This window comes from Cotesia glomerata, linkage group LG1 (assembly GCF_020080835.1).
Source record: "Cotesia glomerata isolate CgM1 linkage group LG1, MPM_Cglom_v2.3, whole genome shotgun sequence".
NCBI classification, from domain to species: domain Eukaryota; kingdom Metazoa; phylum Arthropoda; class Insecta; order Hymenoptera; family Braconidae; genus Cotesia; species Cotesia glomerata.
Window position 1 is genome coordinate 28595050 of NC_058158.1, and position 18075 is coordinate 28613124.

The following is an 18075-nucleotide window of genomic DNA, read 5'->3' on the forward strand; positions in this document are numbered from 1 at the left end:
ATTAATTTATGTGTAGTATAATAAATGTTAAATAAACTTTCATCAAATATTTATTAGTTTAATAAACGTTCATCAAGTATTGTTTTTTAATTTAATCCGTATATTTTTGTTTTCGAATATAATCCATGCATTGCTAATTTTTACTTATAACGACTATCGGCTATAACGACCATTAATAGGAGGTCCCTTCAATGTCGTTATAAAACGGTTTTCACTGTATTTCTTTTATTTTCAGACATCGCTAAATGTAGAAATATATGAGCAGATCAGACTATATATGGCCATATCAAAAAAATTTTTTTACGGTTTACTCATGATCACTGTAAAAACTGTTTTTTACAAACTATAGAAAAAAAAAAATAAATTTTTACTCACAATAAACATCTAGAGGTACTTCTCTGACAATCGGTTTATTCATAGGACCCGACTGCGCTCTACATTCTAATGTAGAACCCCACAATGATCTAGTCACTTTACCGATGAAAAGATGATTTACTGTAAATTTGCTAGAACTTCCAGAGATGTCAGAAATCTCTGGCACGTCAACAACCCCATCCAAAAGTTGCCCGTCTTTCCACCAAGTTACCGTGGGTTTTGGCCGACCTAAAATCATAATAAACATTACTCACGCATATTAAATACATATATACATACACAATTCACATATATGTTTACTCGAGGGATGAGTTGCAGAGGTAATAATTGCTGCTATATCGACAGCGATTTCACAATTCGAAGTTTAACAACCAATATATATATGAATATAAACAGGAGAATGGATAAAATTGAATTTATTATGCCCTTGGGACAGTTGAACGAATTTCCTCTCGGCATAACGCGTTATGTATATACCTTGTTGCTTTCTCTTTGAGTTAATTTAACCATTCTGTCCCTACGATTGTCCAAATGCCAAACAATTTTCAGTGCTGGAAATTAATTCCCCTTTTAGCTTTAGCAAATAATAATTGATGAATCCCTATGAACAGTTGAATTTTCTCGGTTCCGTTTATTACTACTGCAACAACTCATTACGGGTAGTTCTATCTAATCAAAGAGAAAATGGATATCAAACAATGTCAAATATACAAACAATGCAATGAAACTGATAGAAGAAAAACGGTCTTTCGTAATAGTGTTTTTGAAGTTTGCCTACGTAATAAACGTGCAATGGATTCAATTTATATCCAAGTATACGTTGATTGTAATTTGTCATTGACATTGCTTTGATTGTGTTTTTAATTAATATCAAGATATATTAAAATGCGTTTTAAAAACATCAAAAAAATAATTAGAGTTTGTATTTTATAACATTAATATTTTTTTACAAAGCAAGCAAGTGTCGCTAGTAAGTAACAATAATTACTCTATAAAATTATCTTTGTTAATGCAAAGTTGGTTAAAATCTCGACTATAGATTGTTTCATAGATGGCTACCCTAAAACTCAATTTGCTAAGCTTAAGCGCGATAAACTCGTACATAATGCATATAATCTCATAATAAACATCTATATATTGATCCATTATATAATTAATCACTCCAAGGTAAATTTTATTATCATTATTTTTGTTTAATTAATATTTTTTATTCAAAATATCAATCAGAAAAAACAGGCATTTTTAATATAAAAGGCTAATTTTTTTGTCTCTTTTTCATTAATCGGAAGATAGTAAATTTCCTCGGGTTCCGCTCGGTAATGCCAACATAAAGTGGATTAAATTACAAAGGTTGTTGATATTTACCTCCGGATACTTGGCAAGTAAGCCTGAGATCATAGCCTTCAAAGAAGCGAGGGACGCCCATTACCTCACGTCCCTGAGCGTCATAAATTATTGGCCGTGTGGGTTGCTCTGAAATGTTAAAAAATTTTTTAAATAATAATATTAAGTTACAAATTACCCCAAAAATTAATTTAATCACTGATAATAATTTTTTAATGAATTGGTATGATAATATTGATGAATAATTAGTTTTTCTAACAGGATAATAAAGGTAAATTTTAATGAAAATAAAAAAATAATTTTGATTATTAATAATTAATTATGCTGATTGGTATTTGAATTTTCCCTGTGATTAGTACTGGAATCAAACACGATGTAATATATCTCAGTAAGAAACATATGTGATTAAATTAGAACTTTCAGTGTAGATTTATGATGAATGAAATTTTCAAAACAAATATCGAAGTTTAAAATGAAAATATATGATGTACTACATCATTTCCTCTCTATTGGGATTGATGTTTATTCTAACCCACATGACATCCGTTTACATTATAAACAGAGCTAATATGCATGCATTATATATTAAATAAGCATTTGACAAATGATATACTCTGGGTGAATCTATTTTTCATTTTTGATTTTGACCTAGAATTTTTAAAGTCGTGATACCATTTGCAAATTTTATATTTAAAATGAAAATTGTTCATATTGACCCATGAATAACGCAAATGGAAAATCATGTTCGCGTATATAATGTAAATGTGATTTATACATATTTATAAACATGTAATATCGCCTCTTCTCTGCAGAACTTTTGCAACTATTGTCGATGCGAGGTTTACGCAGAAACGGAGCACTATCTATTTTGTACTAATAAATGAATAAAATAAATAAATAAGCTTTAACTCACCAACTAACGTAAGATTCACACGAAAATTTCTTGTTGGAGAATTTGAAAAATCAACTCGACACCGAAAGATTCCTTGATCCTCAAATTTAACCGCCTTCACCTTGAGTCTTGCACGATGACCGTTTCCGCTGAAAAAATGCGTTCGATTTCCCAAATCGTCGCTGGCTGCCCAATGTATGGCATCGTTCATTCCTTTAGTTCTTGCATCGACGCTTGAAAATATAAATTTTAAAATTATTTTTTATTTTTAGATTTATTTACTTAATTCAAGCATAACTCTCAATTATTGAATAATTTTCAATATTTATTTTTCAGATCTAAAACACAAACAATTGAGGTTTATCAAAGTATCTTTTCAAATATTTACTTCAGAATGCAATAAAATACTACTAAAAAGTATTTATTGCTTTAGTCGCTGTAGAAAGGAAAATATGTTTAATATAAAATATTTCTGTTGGTTAATATGATGAGTTAATGTAAAAATTATAGATTCAATAAAAGAGAATAAATATTTCTAATGGAGTGAAATCATGTAATGTTTCCCAAACATCAGAATAAATCTAATATTAATGTATGTTAGTAAAATTTATCTGTTTTGATTGAAATTGTCGATCTATTATTGTCGTTTAATTATGAAATTATAAATACGGATCGAATATTATGTACCATGGGGAGTTAATATTGTTACATCGATAGAAGGATTTTTAATGTATAACAAGTTTTATTAACTGGTAATAAATTATATTTTAATATCAGCTCTCGAAAAAATTTTATTATCAGGTCATATATAAACATGCCTGGATTGATGTTTCCTGATATGATTTGATATGCCCTATATGGCATGAAATGGTTATATATCCCCATTTGTAATTTTTCGATCAAATGCAGTGTTAAATATCTCCTACAGATGTTGCATGATCGCTGAATTATCTCGCCACAAGAGAGTTGAATCGAAGCTGTTATAAGTTCTAAATCATTTTTTGACTTTCCTGAGGAGCTTAGAGTCACGTGAGGTAATTGTGGGCAGCGGTAAGTGTGCGTAACCCGTTTTGGATGAATAGAGAGGGGAAAAAGAAAATATTAAGAATCTGATGTCGTAAAGGCATAATTTGCTGTCATGGCAAAGATTGTTCCACTGTACTGCGGATAGTATCTTCATGGAAAAAAGAAAACTCGAAAAATTACAGTATAAAATGTAAAATCGGTCCCGTCGTAATTAAAACTAGAAAAATTACAGTTTGAAATAACATTTTTCTAAATTCAATTTTTTATTGTAAATATTACATTCTACAATGTAATTCTTATAAAACCAGTAATAATTACAATCTAAAACTGTAATTTTTCCAGTTTTCATCACGAAGCGCCACGTTGCATTATATACTGTAATTTTTCTAGTTTTCTTTTTTCCGTGTTATTTCTTGAAAATATACTATTTCTTGATCCCCGACCCGAAAATACGAACTTTCGGGATGCGTTTCGCTCCAGAAAGTACGACTTTTATGGCTCGTTTGAATTACAGCGCGTTCTGCTGGACTACGTGTTTTCTTTTAGCTCGGTTGTGTGATAGCTATATTCACAAACATACTATATGCAATATTCATTCGCTTGAAAAACTTTTTGTGGTTATATAAATATTAGTCTAACTGTTTGTTACTGATTATATACGTTAATATATTCAAACTATTTAATAAAAATTCTACTATGTTTGGCAATTAATAATTTAATTTTGTTTATTTATTTATTTGTGTTTTTTATTCTTAATTTTTAGTTTCAAAATTTAATTATCATGCAATTAATTGTATCTTAATTATGATATACTTTTTTAAGCCTGCCCCGACCAGCAAAACCTCGGCTTCGCCTCGGCTTTGCAAAAATCGGGCGGGCCGGCCCCCCCCCCCTTCTACCCCGGCTCGTGTTTCCGTATTTTCGGATGGGGATAAAAAAAAATAGTATAAAACCCATGGCAAAAAAGTTGGAAACTCTAACACATGGAATATAATATTGATAATTTTGTATATTTTTTGAAACATATCCCGCAAAAATGATCGATCAGTAAATTTTGTTCTCAAAATAATAAATCAATCCTTAATACAGGATAGTAGTTGTAAAGCTTTACCTTACAACTCCACATATTTTCAAATTTGAATCGTAGCAACCGAAAATATCTAAAATACATTCCACACCGGATTACGATACTGTAAAGTTAAGCTACATAACAGTGTACAATATAAATTGTTAGCTTTGAACGATGGAAATTGACATAATTCAGTGTCTTTGACCATTTCAATAAATACATGTATCGGAATAAGTTACTATCCGCCTCCGGTTGTTACCAGACTAATACGCTCGAGCTCACTACGGTATTTTGGCTCCGTTCTATTCGTACTAGAATAAAATAAGTCCGCGACATACAGTGGATGTCAACATTAGCCTTACTTATGAGTGTGTATGGTAATATATACGCATACTACCGACGTAACATTTGCACTTTATATTTATAGTATGTAAACATATACTATTTAAATTTTTTTCGGTAAATTATTCATCATGATTGATCTAGACTAATTGAAACAGTATCGTAATAATTTTGATAGCTATGCAGAAATTTTAAACCAAGAAACTAGTTAATTTTTTGTCAACTGCCAAAATTTAAATATAAATTGAAATTCACTATTCATTACATCGAAGCGCAATCGATTCGGCAAAAAGGACACGGCTATGCATGATTTATTGTGCAGTCGATAAACAAAACCATCGGACTGTAATTCATGTCTTATTCGAGTTTGCTCGAGCTCACGATACTAACTAAGGATACAATTCGTGTTTGCTTACCAAATCAATGAGATATTCTCTTTCGTGCGTTCGAGACACATCAAATTTTAAAATGAAAAGATTTATCGTAAAAACTGGATTCTTTTTCTAGTCTTTCAAATTAGTTAACTCAACTACAAAAATAATAAATAAAATAAATCAAAAACTCACTCTGTACAATAAACACGCTTCTAAATAAATCTCCCGAAAAATACTAAACTTTATAAATAAATGTATATTTGGTTTAGATTTCATACTAAATTCAATGTAACCACATATTTAATTTAACTTGACGGTTTATATATATATATATATATATATATATATATATATATATTCAAATACGAGATTAAACTCAACATCACCTGACACGTCTACTGAGAATTATTTTTCCCGTATTTTACTTACGCTTCAGTACTTTTATTTATTTATTTTTTCGTACAAACGTTTACCAGTAGTGATGCTCACGATTGTTTGTTTTCTTATTTTTATTTCTGTATTTATGATTTTTTATCGCTTCAAATTCATTTCTGCTCTATTTCTCCTATTCATTCATATTGCGACCTCATTTAAATCTTTACTTCTTTATATAAATGTTGCGCATACCTTTATAAATACGAGAATTTTTCTTTTCAATCCAAATGCTTTTTGCTAGCTGTGCTTCATTCATTTTTTTACTTTTTAATATTATTTTTCACGCTTACGTTAGTCTTAAGAGACATAAATTGCAGCATTCTCTTAATTTAATAAAATAATAAATAACTGTCAAACGTATATATATATATATATATATATATATATATATATATATATATATATATATATATATATATATATATATACTTTTTATTCATTTTCATTTATAGTATGCACAATATTGTATTTTACTTTAATGAAGAAACGGTTTGATCAATTATTCGTGATTGTATACTTTTTTATACAATTATTTTTTGCTTCTATTTAGTGAAAATAATTGATGCAATTTATTTTAAAGTGATGAATTATAATTATATTTTTCGAACTTCTTGCTACTTTCGGTGATACTGTCAAATACGGCCGAATCATGTTATAGATGAGAGTAAAAAAAATAAGTTATTAAAATTTTCCAATTTTTTTATATTGTCTATAAATCTGTACGTTAGTTAAAATGATGTATTAATAGTATCTTGTGTGACTAGTGCGGTAAGTTGGCGATTGCCCACGAGAGCGAAATTGAGCCCACGAACGAAGTGAATATAAAAGAATAAAAAAATTAGGAAAACGATTGACCCTAAAGGCCATCCCTGCAACTTCTCGCTAATTCCATATTGAAGCGCTCAAAATTGCACTTATTATGTTTTTGAGGTTTTCAATCTCACAAATATAATTTCCGTATCATTTTGAGCTCGCTGAGAAGTTTAATAAAACACTATTTTTTTAATTTTCAAACCGCAACAACTTTTGAATGAATGGGACGTGTCTATTCACTCACAAAAAAGTCCTGATAAATCCACGCCGCGTGAATGTAAGGGCCTTTTGATCAAACTAGGAATTTCGAAGTAATTAAAAAAAAAATACTTTTTTCGGTTTTTTTTCGACAACAATAATTCATGAACGAATCAACCGATTTCGATCGAGCTGGCAGTAATCGACGTAGTTTTTTTATGTTGAAAGCTGATCAGTTTTCGGAATTGACCGGTAAAGCCGTTTAAAAGTTATTCCAAAAAAACCACATTTGAAAAAAATTTTTTTTGTAGTTTTCTTTATTTCTTAAAATTTACTGGTTCAAATCCGTCCAAATTGTATTCAAAATCTAATTTTGGTCAAGCCCTTTCGAATGGCGCCAACCGCGATGAAATCGGCCAAGCCGTTCAAAAGTTATGAAAGGCTTACATACCGCCACAAACACACACACACACACACACACACACACACACACACACACACACGGACATATGGACATCATTGCGAAAACATTCGGGGAAGCTTCCTAGGACATTAAAACGTCAACATCCGTTGAAAACTCGATTTTCGAAAAACGGGGTAAAAGTAATAACTTCCCAGCTTTTGAAAATTTTCAATTTTCTTAGCAGGAAGTTAAAAATTTGTTTTCATTTTATAACTTAAATCTCTGTGAGTAAGACAATTCAGCGATCATGCACCCCCTGTCGAGATTTTTAACACTACGTTTAGTCGAAAAATTATCTGTGGCATATATGACTATATCAGGTCTGATACGGGAATATAAAGTCACACCAACATACATGGTCATTTCAAGATTTGAGATAGAACAACTAAATTTGAAAATTTTTTTCACGGGAGTCCTTGAACTTTTCCGAAAATCTACAAATATTCAAGCTTTACAAGTGTAACAATATATTTATCAATAAGCTTACTTTAATTTTTTATCTCTAACTGTTAATTTTCATACAGACGAACAAGGTAATCTAAAAAAAAATACCTTTAGTTGAAATTTGGAACAATCATATCTTTTGAGCAAATCAATCTATTCGAGTGCTTTCAACCATAGGAAGTAAACTTAAAATCATTAATTGAGACAATCGAAAAACTACGCCACAAAAGAGATATAAAAACAAATTTTTTTTATTCTGAATAACTTCAATGCCACTCGACTGGTCGAGTTTAAAATCTGAATACTTCAATGTCTTTGATAATTTTTTTTAAGCGCCACAAAACTATTCAATCGGTTTATTTTTTCGACAAATATTGTACGAAAAAAAAAAATTTACATGGATTCACATAGACGTCTATTTGAAAATAGTCAAATAGCTTTTTGAAATATAAAAATGCCGAGAATTTTTTTAAAAATAGAACTTAAAACTATAACTCTAATTTATTTTATATTTAATTTTCTTTGAATCGGAGAGCTATATAAACAAGATTTTGGTATAAATATTAATTTTGATAAATTCAATCAAACCTTAATTCACATTTTAAGCTTTTTAGTAGTTAGACGATTTTTTTTTATTTTTCCTATTCACTTAATAAATCTGCAGTGAAAATAATCTATTGAGAGATATGAATATAACTTTTTAGCTTTTCTGTAATACATAACGATGTTGAAGCTCAAAGCTTCGTATTGCTGGTATACTACAGCGACTACTATCGATAAAATTTTTTTTGTCTCTGATAACGTGGGCCACATATATATTTCTCTTATCATTTGTATTTTATACGTCAAACGGATTTATAAAACAAATAAAAAAAGCTGAGTGAACGAAACTTGTTTTTCTATTCTCGATATCAACAAATTCTGGATTAAAATCAGAGGTAATCAAGCGCGTAGACGAATTCTATCGTCACGGATGAATAAGTTTAAAATAATATTGCTGATATCGTAAGCAAAGATACAATAATACTGGTGAAATAGAAAGCAATGTTATGTTTTATAATTGCTTATGTTTTTTCCAATCTTTAGATAAATAAATTGTCTTTAATATTAAATGCACGATTTTAACATTTAAATTCAAGGTTTTTAATATGTTAATGTACCAAGATCAATACTAATTTTATTAACATCATAACACTAATGAGAACGTACTTATTCGCATTTCAATAAATTAAGCAAGATTTTTATTCGATTTGTGTGATTTTGTACTCCCGAAGACATTCGAAGGTCTAATTTTGTCTAGCTTTACTTGCCATAAATTTAAACTGTCGACCTCTTTCCGACCTAACCATATAATTCGGGAAGGAAGAAAAGTATCAGAACATTATCGAATTCTTTTTTTACTGAGTTAAAACCCTTTCAGATAATACTTGCTCTTTTTGATCAGTAATTTACTGAGAAAAAAAAATCAATTGATAGCATAAAATTTATTAAAAAGTAAAGTAAAAATAAGTCGAAATATTCTTAGTTTGTTTATTTGAGAGAAATTTTGATGCTAGATGCTATTATGTATCTTATTTTTTAGAGATATTGTTTATGTTACGGATTGGTATCTTAATTTTTTACTAAATTCAAAAATTCAATTACTATGTATTAGCTTATATTTCTCACTATTGATAAAAAATATGCAACAAATAAAAAAAAAAAAAAAAATAAACAAAAAAAACTTTTCATAGAAAAATGTAATGCCACCTGTAGACAATTGATTTAACTATGTAACTGAGTGGATGGCGTTTTCGGCGTCGAGTGTGTTGACACAACGAGTGAAGTGAGTGTGTGAACGCTCGAGTATCAAAAACTTTATCCACTAAATTCATACATCCATAAACGTCATCAACTAAAAAGTAATGATAATCGAAATATTCGCATAGGTCGATTAGTTTATTGTAAAATTTATTTTTTTTTTTGTTACATAATTTCCCATTAATTTTTATGTAAATTCTTATGCAATATTTTTTTATGTAAATTATTCTGCAATACCTTTTTATGCAAATTTTTATGTAATAATTCTGTTTAATTTCTTGATAACTTTACTTTTAAATTCTACAATTTTATACTAAATTTTAATACACTCGACTAAGATTAAATATTCCTATTCAAACTAATTTCCAGGGTCATTTTAATTTTTAGAGAGTTATTTGCCACAATAGTTATACATAATAATTTATTGAAAATAACGAAACGGATTTTATCATTTTTACCCTTTAGGCGAACCATAATTTTCTAAAGAAACTGAACACTCAGTCGTTAGCCAATGTCCTTAAAATAAAATGATTTCTTTTTTGTAAGAATAAAATTTACCTGTACAAAGGAATACCGATGTCATCTTTAAACCAGAGTACCATAATAACAGAGTCCATTGGTGTTGGAGGTGTAAGGTCACAAGGTAATTCAACATCGTCATATTCTTCGGCCCAGACCAATTTAGTTGGTGTTCCTGTGAAACAGAAAAAATTAGCATATTAATCAGTATATACAAGAAGTATGAATTGAAAACACAATAGTATGTTGGATTTATGCTGTCATTCTATTTTGTAAAAAAACATTTGATACTTGACAGTATTCTTACAAAGTAATTCCCGATAGTGGACAAAAAACAATCCAATAAGTAAAAGTAAAAATACTCTAATTTTAAAAATTGAAATGAAAATTCTCCTATAAAAAGCAATCAATTGATGAATATAGATATATAAGAGAGGTTCTTTTGTCCTGATACTCTGATATTCGTGAAAGCAAAACTCGGGTGAACTGTAAAGTTTGATACACACCTCCACGGGTTAAGTCATAGTTTGAATGGATCCGGCGCCAACGTACCAATGGATATAGAGCCAAATGGAGAAGGAACAAGAGGGGAATTCATCCGGCCTCGATATCTATTTCTGGGTGGTACGCCCGCCAAAAGTACGTCCGGAATGCTTACTTTTCAAAGTTATAAGTTGCCATATGTATGAGTATATGTATATACATATATTTCATATGACGGTGAAAAAAAAGGATCAATGAATAGGGTGCAGATATAACAGCAAAAATAGTTTTACTTGATAGTCATCAGAAAAGTATTTTGCTTACTCTCTTTCTATTCGTATGAGAATCTCTTCAATAATGAAACTATTTTCGGGACCTATGTCATTTAAATATAGCTCAATACTGATGCTTTAAAAAAATCGACTTTTTTTCTTTAAAGATCTTAAAAAGTTAATTTTTTTTGTGATACAGAAGATAAAAATATTTTTTTTATCGAGATAGAAATTCATGTTTTTCCGGACGTTTTTTTATCATATTTCGTAAATAGAATACTCAACCACATTCATGAACAAAAAATGAAGAAATCAAAATAACCAGAATAATTTCTCTGAATTATTTGTTGACAACGTTTTGCCATATTAAAAATACTGCAAATCCTCTTGAGATAATCTTTATTTGAATTATCAAAAATTTGAAGCTCGGATTCTGCTATAGCCTGTTATGCTTTTCACTGCGTTTCTTTGTTCTTGCTATCTCTCAATATGGATATATATATTTACTTTTTTTTCAACTAAATCTCGCTTTTTCTCTCTTTCTCTCGATTCTATAACATCGTCGAAGGATTACGAGGGAAATATATTCGGCCAGGCACTGAAAATGGTCTTTTATTCGCAGTTTATCAAAGAGCTCCGGTATTTCGAGGCCGTTCTGAGTAAAAGAAAAAAGTTAAAACGAAAAAATAAAAAATATATGATAAAAGAAAGAAAGCTTTGTTGACTCAAGAACAAAAAGGTTTTTCTTTGACCATAAAATGCTCCTTAATTTGATCAGGAAGAGATATATTTACCATTTTTATTTTTTAAATAAAGCCAATTTATTTTGTCAATAACTTATGATTTATAAAAAAATGATTTTTTTGTCAAAGAACAAAAATGTGAACTTGTTGAGAATATATGTTCGCAAATTTTGTAAAACCTAAAATAGATTCACCTGTAAGTTTACAATTTTGTTTTATTCTTATTGCCTAAGAAAGTACATCGCAAACTATGCATAGATAAAATTATACATGAAACAATATTAAGTTTCAATTCAGTTCTGTGGGAAACTTGACAGTATTAATTCAGCGATAATGTGTACATATGAAGACTAGATTTACGTTTCAATGAATTTTGTAGGATATAACAGTTTCAGAGTTTCACAATGACGTGATAAATACATGGAGGTATGAGACTTGTCGCATTGTCACTAGAAGAGTATTGTTTGTTCAACCTATTGCGAAATTTTGGGATGAACTGTCTTTGGTAAGTGTCAGATATTTCGAATATAACGCCCTCAGTTTCATTATTTGTATTCCACACTCCGGAAATTATCCAAGTACTCGAGCGACTTGTTAAGAAAGTCAAACATGCGGTAACACAATATCAAATTAACTTTTAAGTATACTTTATGTTACTGAATTTTTTGTTTGATTAGCAAAGTTTTATTACCCGAATAACTAGACTATTAGCCGGCCTAACCTTCGGAAACTCGAACAACTTTTTTATCAATAATTTTTCATTTTATTATCAAAGTTGGCGTGCTATCATATGATTTAAATTATTTTCATTATTTTTATTATATACGTAGTAAAAAATTTCTGTGTAAAAATGGTCTGCGAGAATTTTACACTGCTGTGTGAGTGTGAAATGACGGTGTGAAAGTTTTACACATTATTTTTATCTAATATGCTTGTATATGATTTGAAATGACCAATTTTTATGATAGGTCATATCAGGAATTTTTTTTTTCAAAAATATGAATTTTTTTATATGTTACGCGACTTATTTCAAGTAAAAAAATATGCTATCACAAAATATTTAAATAATACATTCTTTCCAATCAAAATTCAAAATTATAATCAGTTATAATCACTTATAAATTAATCACTTATAAATTTACATGTTTGAAACATTTAAATATTGCAAATTTATGATAAAATAAATACAACGGTATTTTCCTATAGAAATATCAAGTTGGTATAACTTTATTTTATGGATGTTTTTGTTGATGCATGATATAAATGTTTAGTGTCCATATATACATCAATCAGAAACTGTAGTCATAATAAATATCCAGATTATCTTACATTTCCGTTTTCTGTTGAAAATTTCAGAGGAGTTCAATAAATTTTATAATTAACCAGAAACTTCATACTCTGAAATTTCTATTTAGTAGTCATATTATCTTTCTTAACTTATAACAAATAAATATATGAAGATGATACATAATGAGCGGGTAAATATTTGAGAGTTCATAGTTTTATTGATAGTCATGTAGTTTAGCATCTAAACTTTTTAATCTGCTCGTTGAATATCTCGTTAACAATTTTTGTTTGCGTTTAAAATTCAGCAGTTTCAGTAGCGTTGTTTTATGTTTGTTTCCTCAATTAGTTAATTAGATTGACGGGTAAACTTCTATTTTACCTGTTTTATTTTTTAATATTTATAATAAATTATGATTGATGAAATGTTCAACTATCAACCTGGCATTTTTTTCTCAGTATACAAGTCTATTAACTTTTATTATGCTAGCTCATATCAGGGCCTATGCTGCTATATATAAAAAATTTTTGTCGGATTTGATAAAAAATATTAGAAACGATCAATTATGTATGCACTGAGTAGAATTCGTTAACTGACGGGGTTATTGTACAATTGTAATGTGAAGTAATAATGTCATAACAAATAATAATAATAATAAGTGTTGCATCCTAATGTTTTGGCTAGATTTTAAAAATTCGGTGACATTGTGCAAATAATAAAAAAAGTATAGTAAAACGTTTTGTCGTCCAATTCTTCTTGCTGACATTTCACAGTTTTTATCTACACCGTACATGCCAAGTTTTTATACCAACTCGACGAGTCTCGTTGTTTTCTCATGTCACTCAAATAAAAAAAAAAATGACTCAAAGGTTGTCAGTGAACAAAAAATTACGACTGAAAAATAAGAACTACTCGTTACTTTCAAATAATATTGATCTGATAAACTAAAAAAAAAAAAAAAAAGTACGGAATAGCAATGAGTCTTTGAGAATAGCCCCGATAATTTAATGGAAAATGTTTTATCTTATATATTATTTATTGGTATAAGAACATATTCGAAAAAATCATTTATCAGATAATTGATTTTATTGATTCATTGTTTGTATTTGATTACAAATAAACATTCTAAAATTTACAATGAATAGTAAGATGAGAAAGAAATTGTTTTCTAACATATTAATCATGTTTTATTGCAATGATTTGATAATTAAAATCTCTTTAACGTGAACAAAATAAATTTTCACCCAGATCTTCATAAATTGAAAAGTCAAATTCGAAAAATATTATCCCATAAAAAAAACAATAATTTTTTTCGGCTACATGTAGAATCGTTGCGATAAAATTTACATTTATCGATCTTTAGTACTACACAGATATACACTCACGAAACATATTTGTGAGTTTGCACAATAATGATAAAAAAAATTAAAATAATATCTTCCTTTATGAATCACAAGGGCTTTGATCTTTTTTACAATCTTCTATACTTTATAGTTCAATCAGACACGTTTGAATTTTTTTTTGTTTTTCAATAAAACTCAAAGTTGAAATATATATATTTGTAAATAATTTATTTTATGACGTAAGCATTTTTTAAAAGCATAGAAATTTTTAATTTATAACTTTAATACGAATTGCTTTGTTATCATCATAATTTAGTGATAAAGTTACATACTTGTCGATAGTACGGCTATGGAGCCATTAGAATAATGTGTTTGATTCGTCCACTCTACAATCTTCTTCTTCTACTACTTTTTTTTTCTTTATTTTCTCCCGTTTTTTCATCATCTACTAGATCGTATTGCTTTCTCTCTCTTATTCATCACTCGGACAATGAGAAGCATGAGAAAATTCCATCGAATTCGTATAGAACCTTTCAGTAGTATAAGGAATGATTTAAGATCAGAAATTGAGGCTTGCAATAAAAAAAATTCTATAAAAAGCTTTTTACCCAGCTTCTTTTAAGACCAACCATTCTCTGTATACCCGTTCCTAGGAAAAACTTTTACAGAATAGTCCTCAATATAATGTGAAGTAAAGGATTATAAACTTTTATACCTTTCTCATTCCGTTATACTCATTTATTTTTTCATTCTATACGACTTGGCTGCAATAAATGACTATTTTTTCTTCGTAGGTGATTTGAATTACTCACACACGCTTTTGATACTTAGAAAATTCGATATATGCACGTAAATCATTTTTCGACCGTAAGTAGTGTTCAAAATATCCAATGGAGGGCGTATGATCGCTGAATCGTCTCATCACAATAAAGTTTAGTATGAGGTTTTAAAATTTTAAATGAATATTATTTCTTTTTGATGTATTGCATAGGGTTTTTGTTAATAGTAATTTATGTCATATGGCCGCAAAGTGGCGATTTTCTAATAACGACGATTCCCGAGTCAAAATTAAAAAACTAATTTCAGCCTCCAAATTCTACTCGAGGGTAAGGAGGCTGAAATTAGTTTTTTAGATTAACCCATGCTGTACAGCGAAACCTTAATTTCAGCCTAAACTTAATATTTTTGTCCGCTTTTATCAAGTTTAGGTTGAAATTAGTATTACATAACCCTAAAATGACCCTCCAAAGCCTACAATTCGATCGAGAAGAAGACCTCATTGGTTTATATGAAATAGGTGAGAGGAAAGAAGGGAAAGGAGAAGGAATTTAAATCAAAATGGCTGCTGGGAGCGGGAAACTTTTAAAATTAAAAAATAATTTTTTTATTTATTGATTGTAATTTACAATTCTCATATAATTTATGAAATTCGCGATGTGAATTAACAAAAAAATTAACAATAACAAAAACATTTGATAAAAATTTTTTCTTTATTTTATTTTTTTTTTGTTTTTTATAATTTTTCTTTTTTATTTTGATTTTTACTTTATTTTTTTCGGATTTTTTTATAGGAGGTGGAGGGGGAGGTAAGGTTTCACATCACCTTTACATTCATTCATCTTAATTAAGTTTAACGCTTGCCTTATAAATAATTTTATAAAAACTCCTATCGCTCTAACCGAGATTCGAACAGTACACCTAACGCACGCGAGACTACAACCTAACCGCAACGCTATACGAACGTTGGAGAAATTTTTATGTCAGGAGTTTCATTAACTAAATGTATAGATCTAAAAAACTGATTTCAGCCTCCTTACCCTCGAGTAGAATTTGGAGGCTGAAATTAGTTTTTTAACTTTGACTCGGGCGACGAGCATTAGCTTCACAAATTGGAGATTTTTTTAAATTTTTTTTCGGTAATTTTTTTTTTAATAGCCCCAAGTATCTTCTTTGAAACCAACTCAATGCGATTTTTTTAATTGCAATAGTTTTCGAGATTTTTAAAACATAAGTTTAAAAAATATGGAAAATAGTGAAATTTCGGATTTTGCATAACTTTTGAAAAAAAATTTTTTTTTTTTTCTTTGGCAGAACTTCGTTATAAGATAAAAGTAAACTTCTGACCAAAATTTGTCGAAATCGAAAGGGGTCGAGTCCAAATAAAAACATTATAATAATAATGACCCAAATAAAAACATTATAATAATAATTAAAATAAAATATTATTAAAAATGATAAATTAAATTTTTAATAATTAAATATAAAAAGGGTTTATAATAATATTTTCTTTACAAAAATTTATTTATTTTGTCACACGAATTTTATTCCTGTGTGCAACCCTCCCTGCGCCTAGTGTTGGCAACAGATCCACACTCGGTGTGTCTCATAATTTTACTATTTTTGTATTAATATTATTAATTTGTATACTGTATATCATTTATCACTATTTATATTTAAAAATTTATGTATTATTATTATTAGTTCTTAAGTATTAATTTTAACATTTATTTCAGAAAATTGTTTTGGAATATTTATAATTTTATTATTTTATTGTATATTGATTATTGGTAATAAGTCGTAGCCCTTGCTCGCACGGGTAATTCCCTAAAGTATCGATTGCGAGCACAGGGATCAGTAATTTTGGTAAACGACTTGAGAGGCCCTCGTGATCGGACACGAGGTCTCGGAGTTTTTGGTAAAATAAAAATCGGGGGACACGCGGTAACCCGCAAAGTGTAAGTAGTGTGGATCTGGCACCTTCGTTCGAGTTCCCTTTTTTTTGGTGAGTGCTCACAAGTTGAGCCATTTTATTAACCACGCACCGCGTTGTCTCCTGGCGAACAAATTGATATTAAAAGTCGGTATTAATTATTTAAGTCAGCCAGTATTTATTTATTGTTTTATTATCTTTTGTCGAGATAACCCGACTGGGGATTTCGGGTATATCTCTGTTCAATATTATTAGATATAATTTCTATTTTGTAATCAACGTCGTCGTAAATAAACGGTCTACTCAGCATTTAGATTAATAATTAACATTTGTACGCGGCAAGATTATTATTATTATTATTGTTATATAATCCATCCGGCTAAGAAATTCGGCACTGGACTTAGTTTTAAGTAATTTCTGGTCTTTTGAATAAATAATTTATTTGTTTTATTATTAATATTTGCTGATTGATTAATAATTTAACTTACGTAAATTACTTCCTCCTTTCTCTCCTTATATTAGTCTATTATTTATCTTCCCCTGAATACCTGCAGATCGGCCCTGAAAATCAAAGGGTTTGTTGTTTTCCTAGTGAAAAAAACAACTGGCGTCCAAAATCGTGCACTAACTCAGCCTGAGGAAAAGCTGCGGGTTACTTAAGAGGCTAAGAGCTACCTCCCAAGTTATTTGTTTGTTTATTTAGTAATTTGGTCAATTTTTGGATGACCTGGACAAAATTACGTGTCCACTGACCGCTCCACTGTCAGCTGGATCGTAATTTTTGTTACAATTTCTAAATTCATTTATTGTGGGAGTGAATGCGGAGTGAATTTTATTATTAATAAAAATTAACTCCTTCTCGGAGTAAATATCACTCCCGCTGGGAGTGAATCAATTAAAAATCATTCACTCTTCATTCACTCCATAAATTTTTTACAGTGTAAGTTTAAAATTTACTCAAGATCATCGGTCGGTACACTAGTACACTAATTTGATTTATTTCGTTCTAAATTTCATCCGATTGCACAAAGACAGTACGGAAAAAAAGGGGGAAGTAAACTTTTCGGCCTAGGTCGCGGAAAAAAGGTGGTATGGTAGAGTCTCTAGAAATGAGTATCTTTTCGGACGCCACTCAGCGCTCAAAA

The 18075-nt window shown here is 29.3% G+C and overlaps 1 protein-coding gene across 2 annotated transcripts in view; it reads right to left on the reverse strand.

Annotated features, from left to right (window-relative positions):
• Positions 1-18075, reverse strand: part of LOC123263193 (hemicentin-2) — a 101886-nt gene that overhangs the window by 57348 nt on the left and 26463 nt on the right. For both annotated transcript variants that reach the window (XM_044725765.1, XM_044725773.1), the window contains exons 2-5: positions 10134-10269; positions 2633-2844; positions 1741-1848; positions 376-603 (exon numbers count right to left, since the gene is read on the reverse strand). In XM_044725765.1, the coding sequence (XP_044581700.1) occupies positions 376-603; positions 1741-1848; positions 2633-2844; positions 10134-10269 (684 nt within the window). The remainder of the gene's footprint in view (positions 1-375; positions 604-1740; positions 1849-2632; positions 2845-10133; positions 10270-18075) is intronic.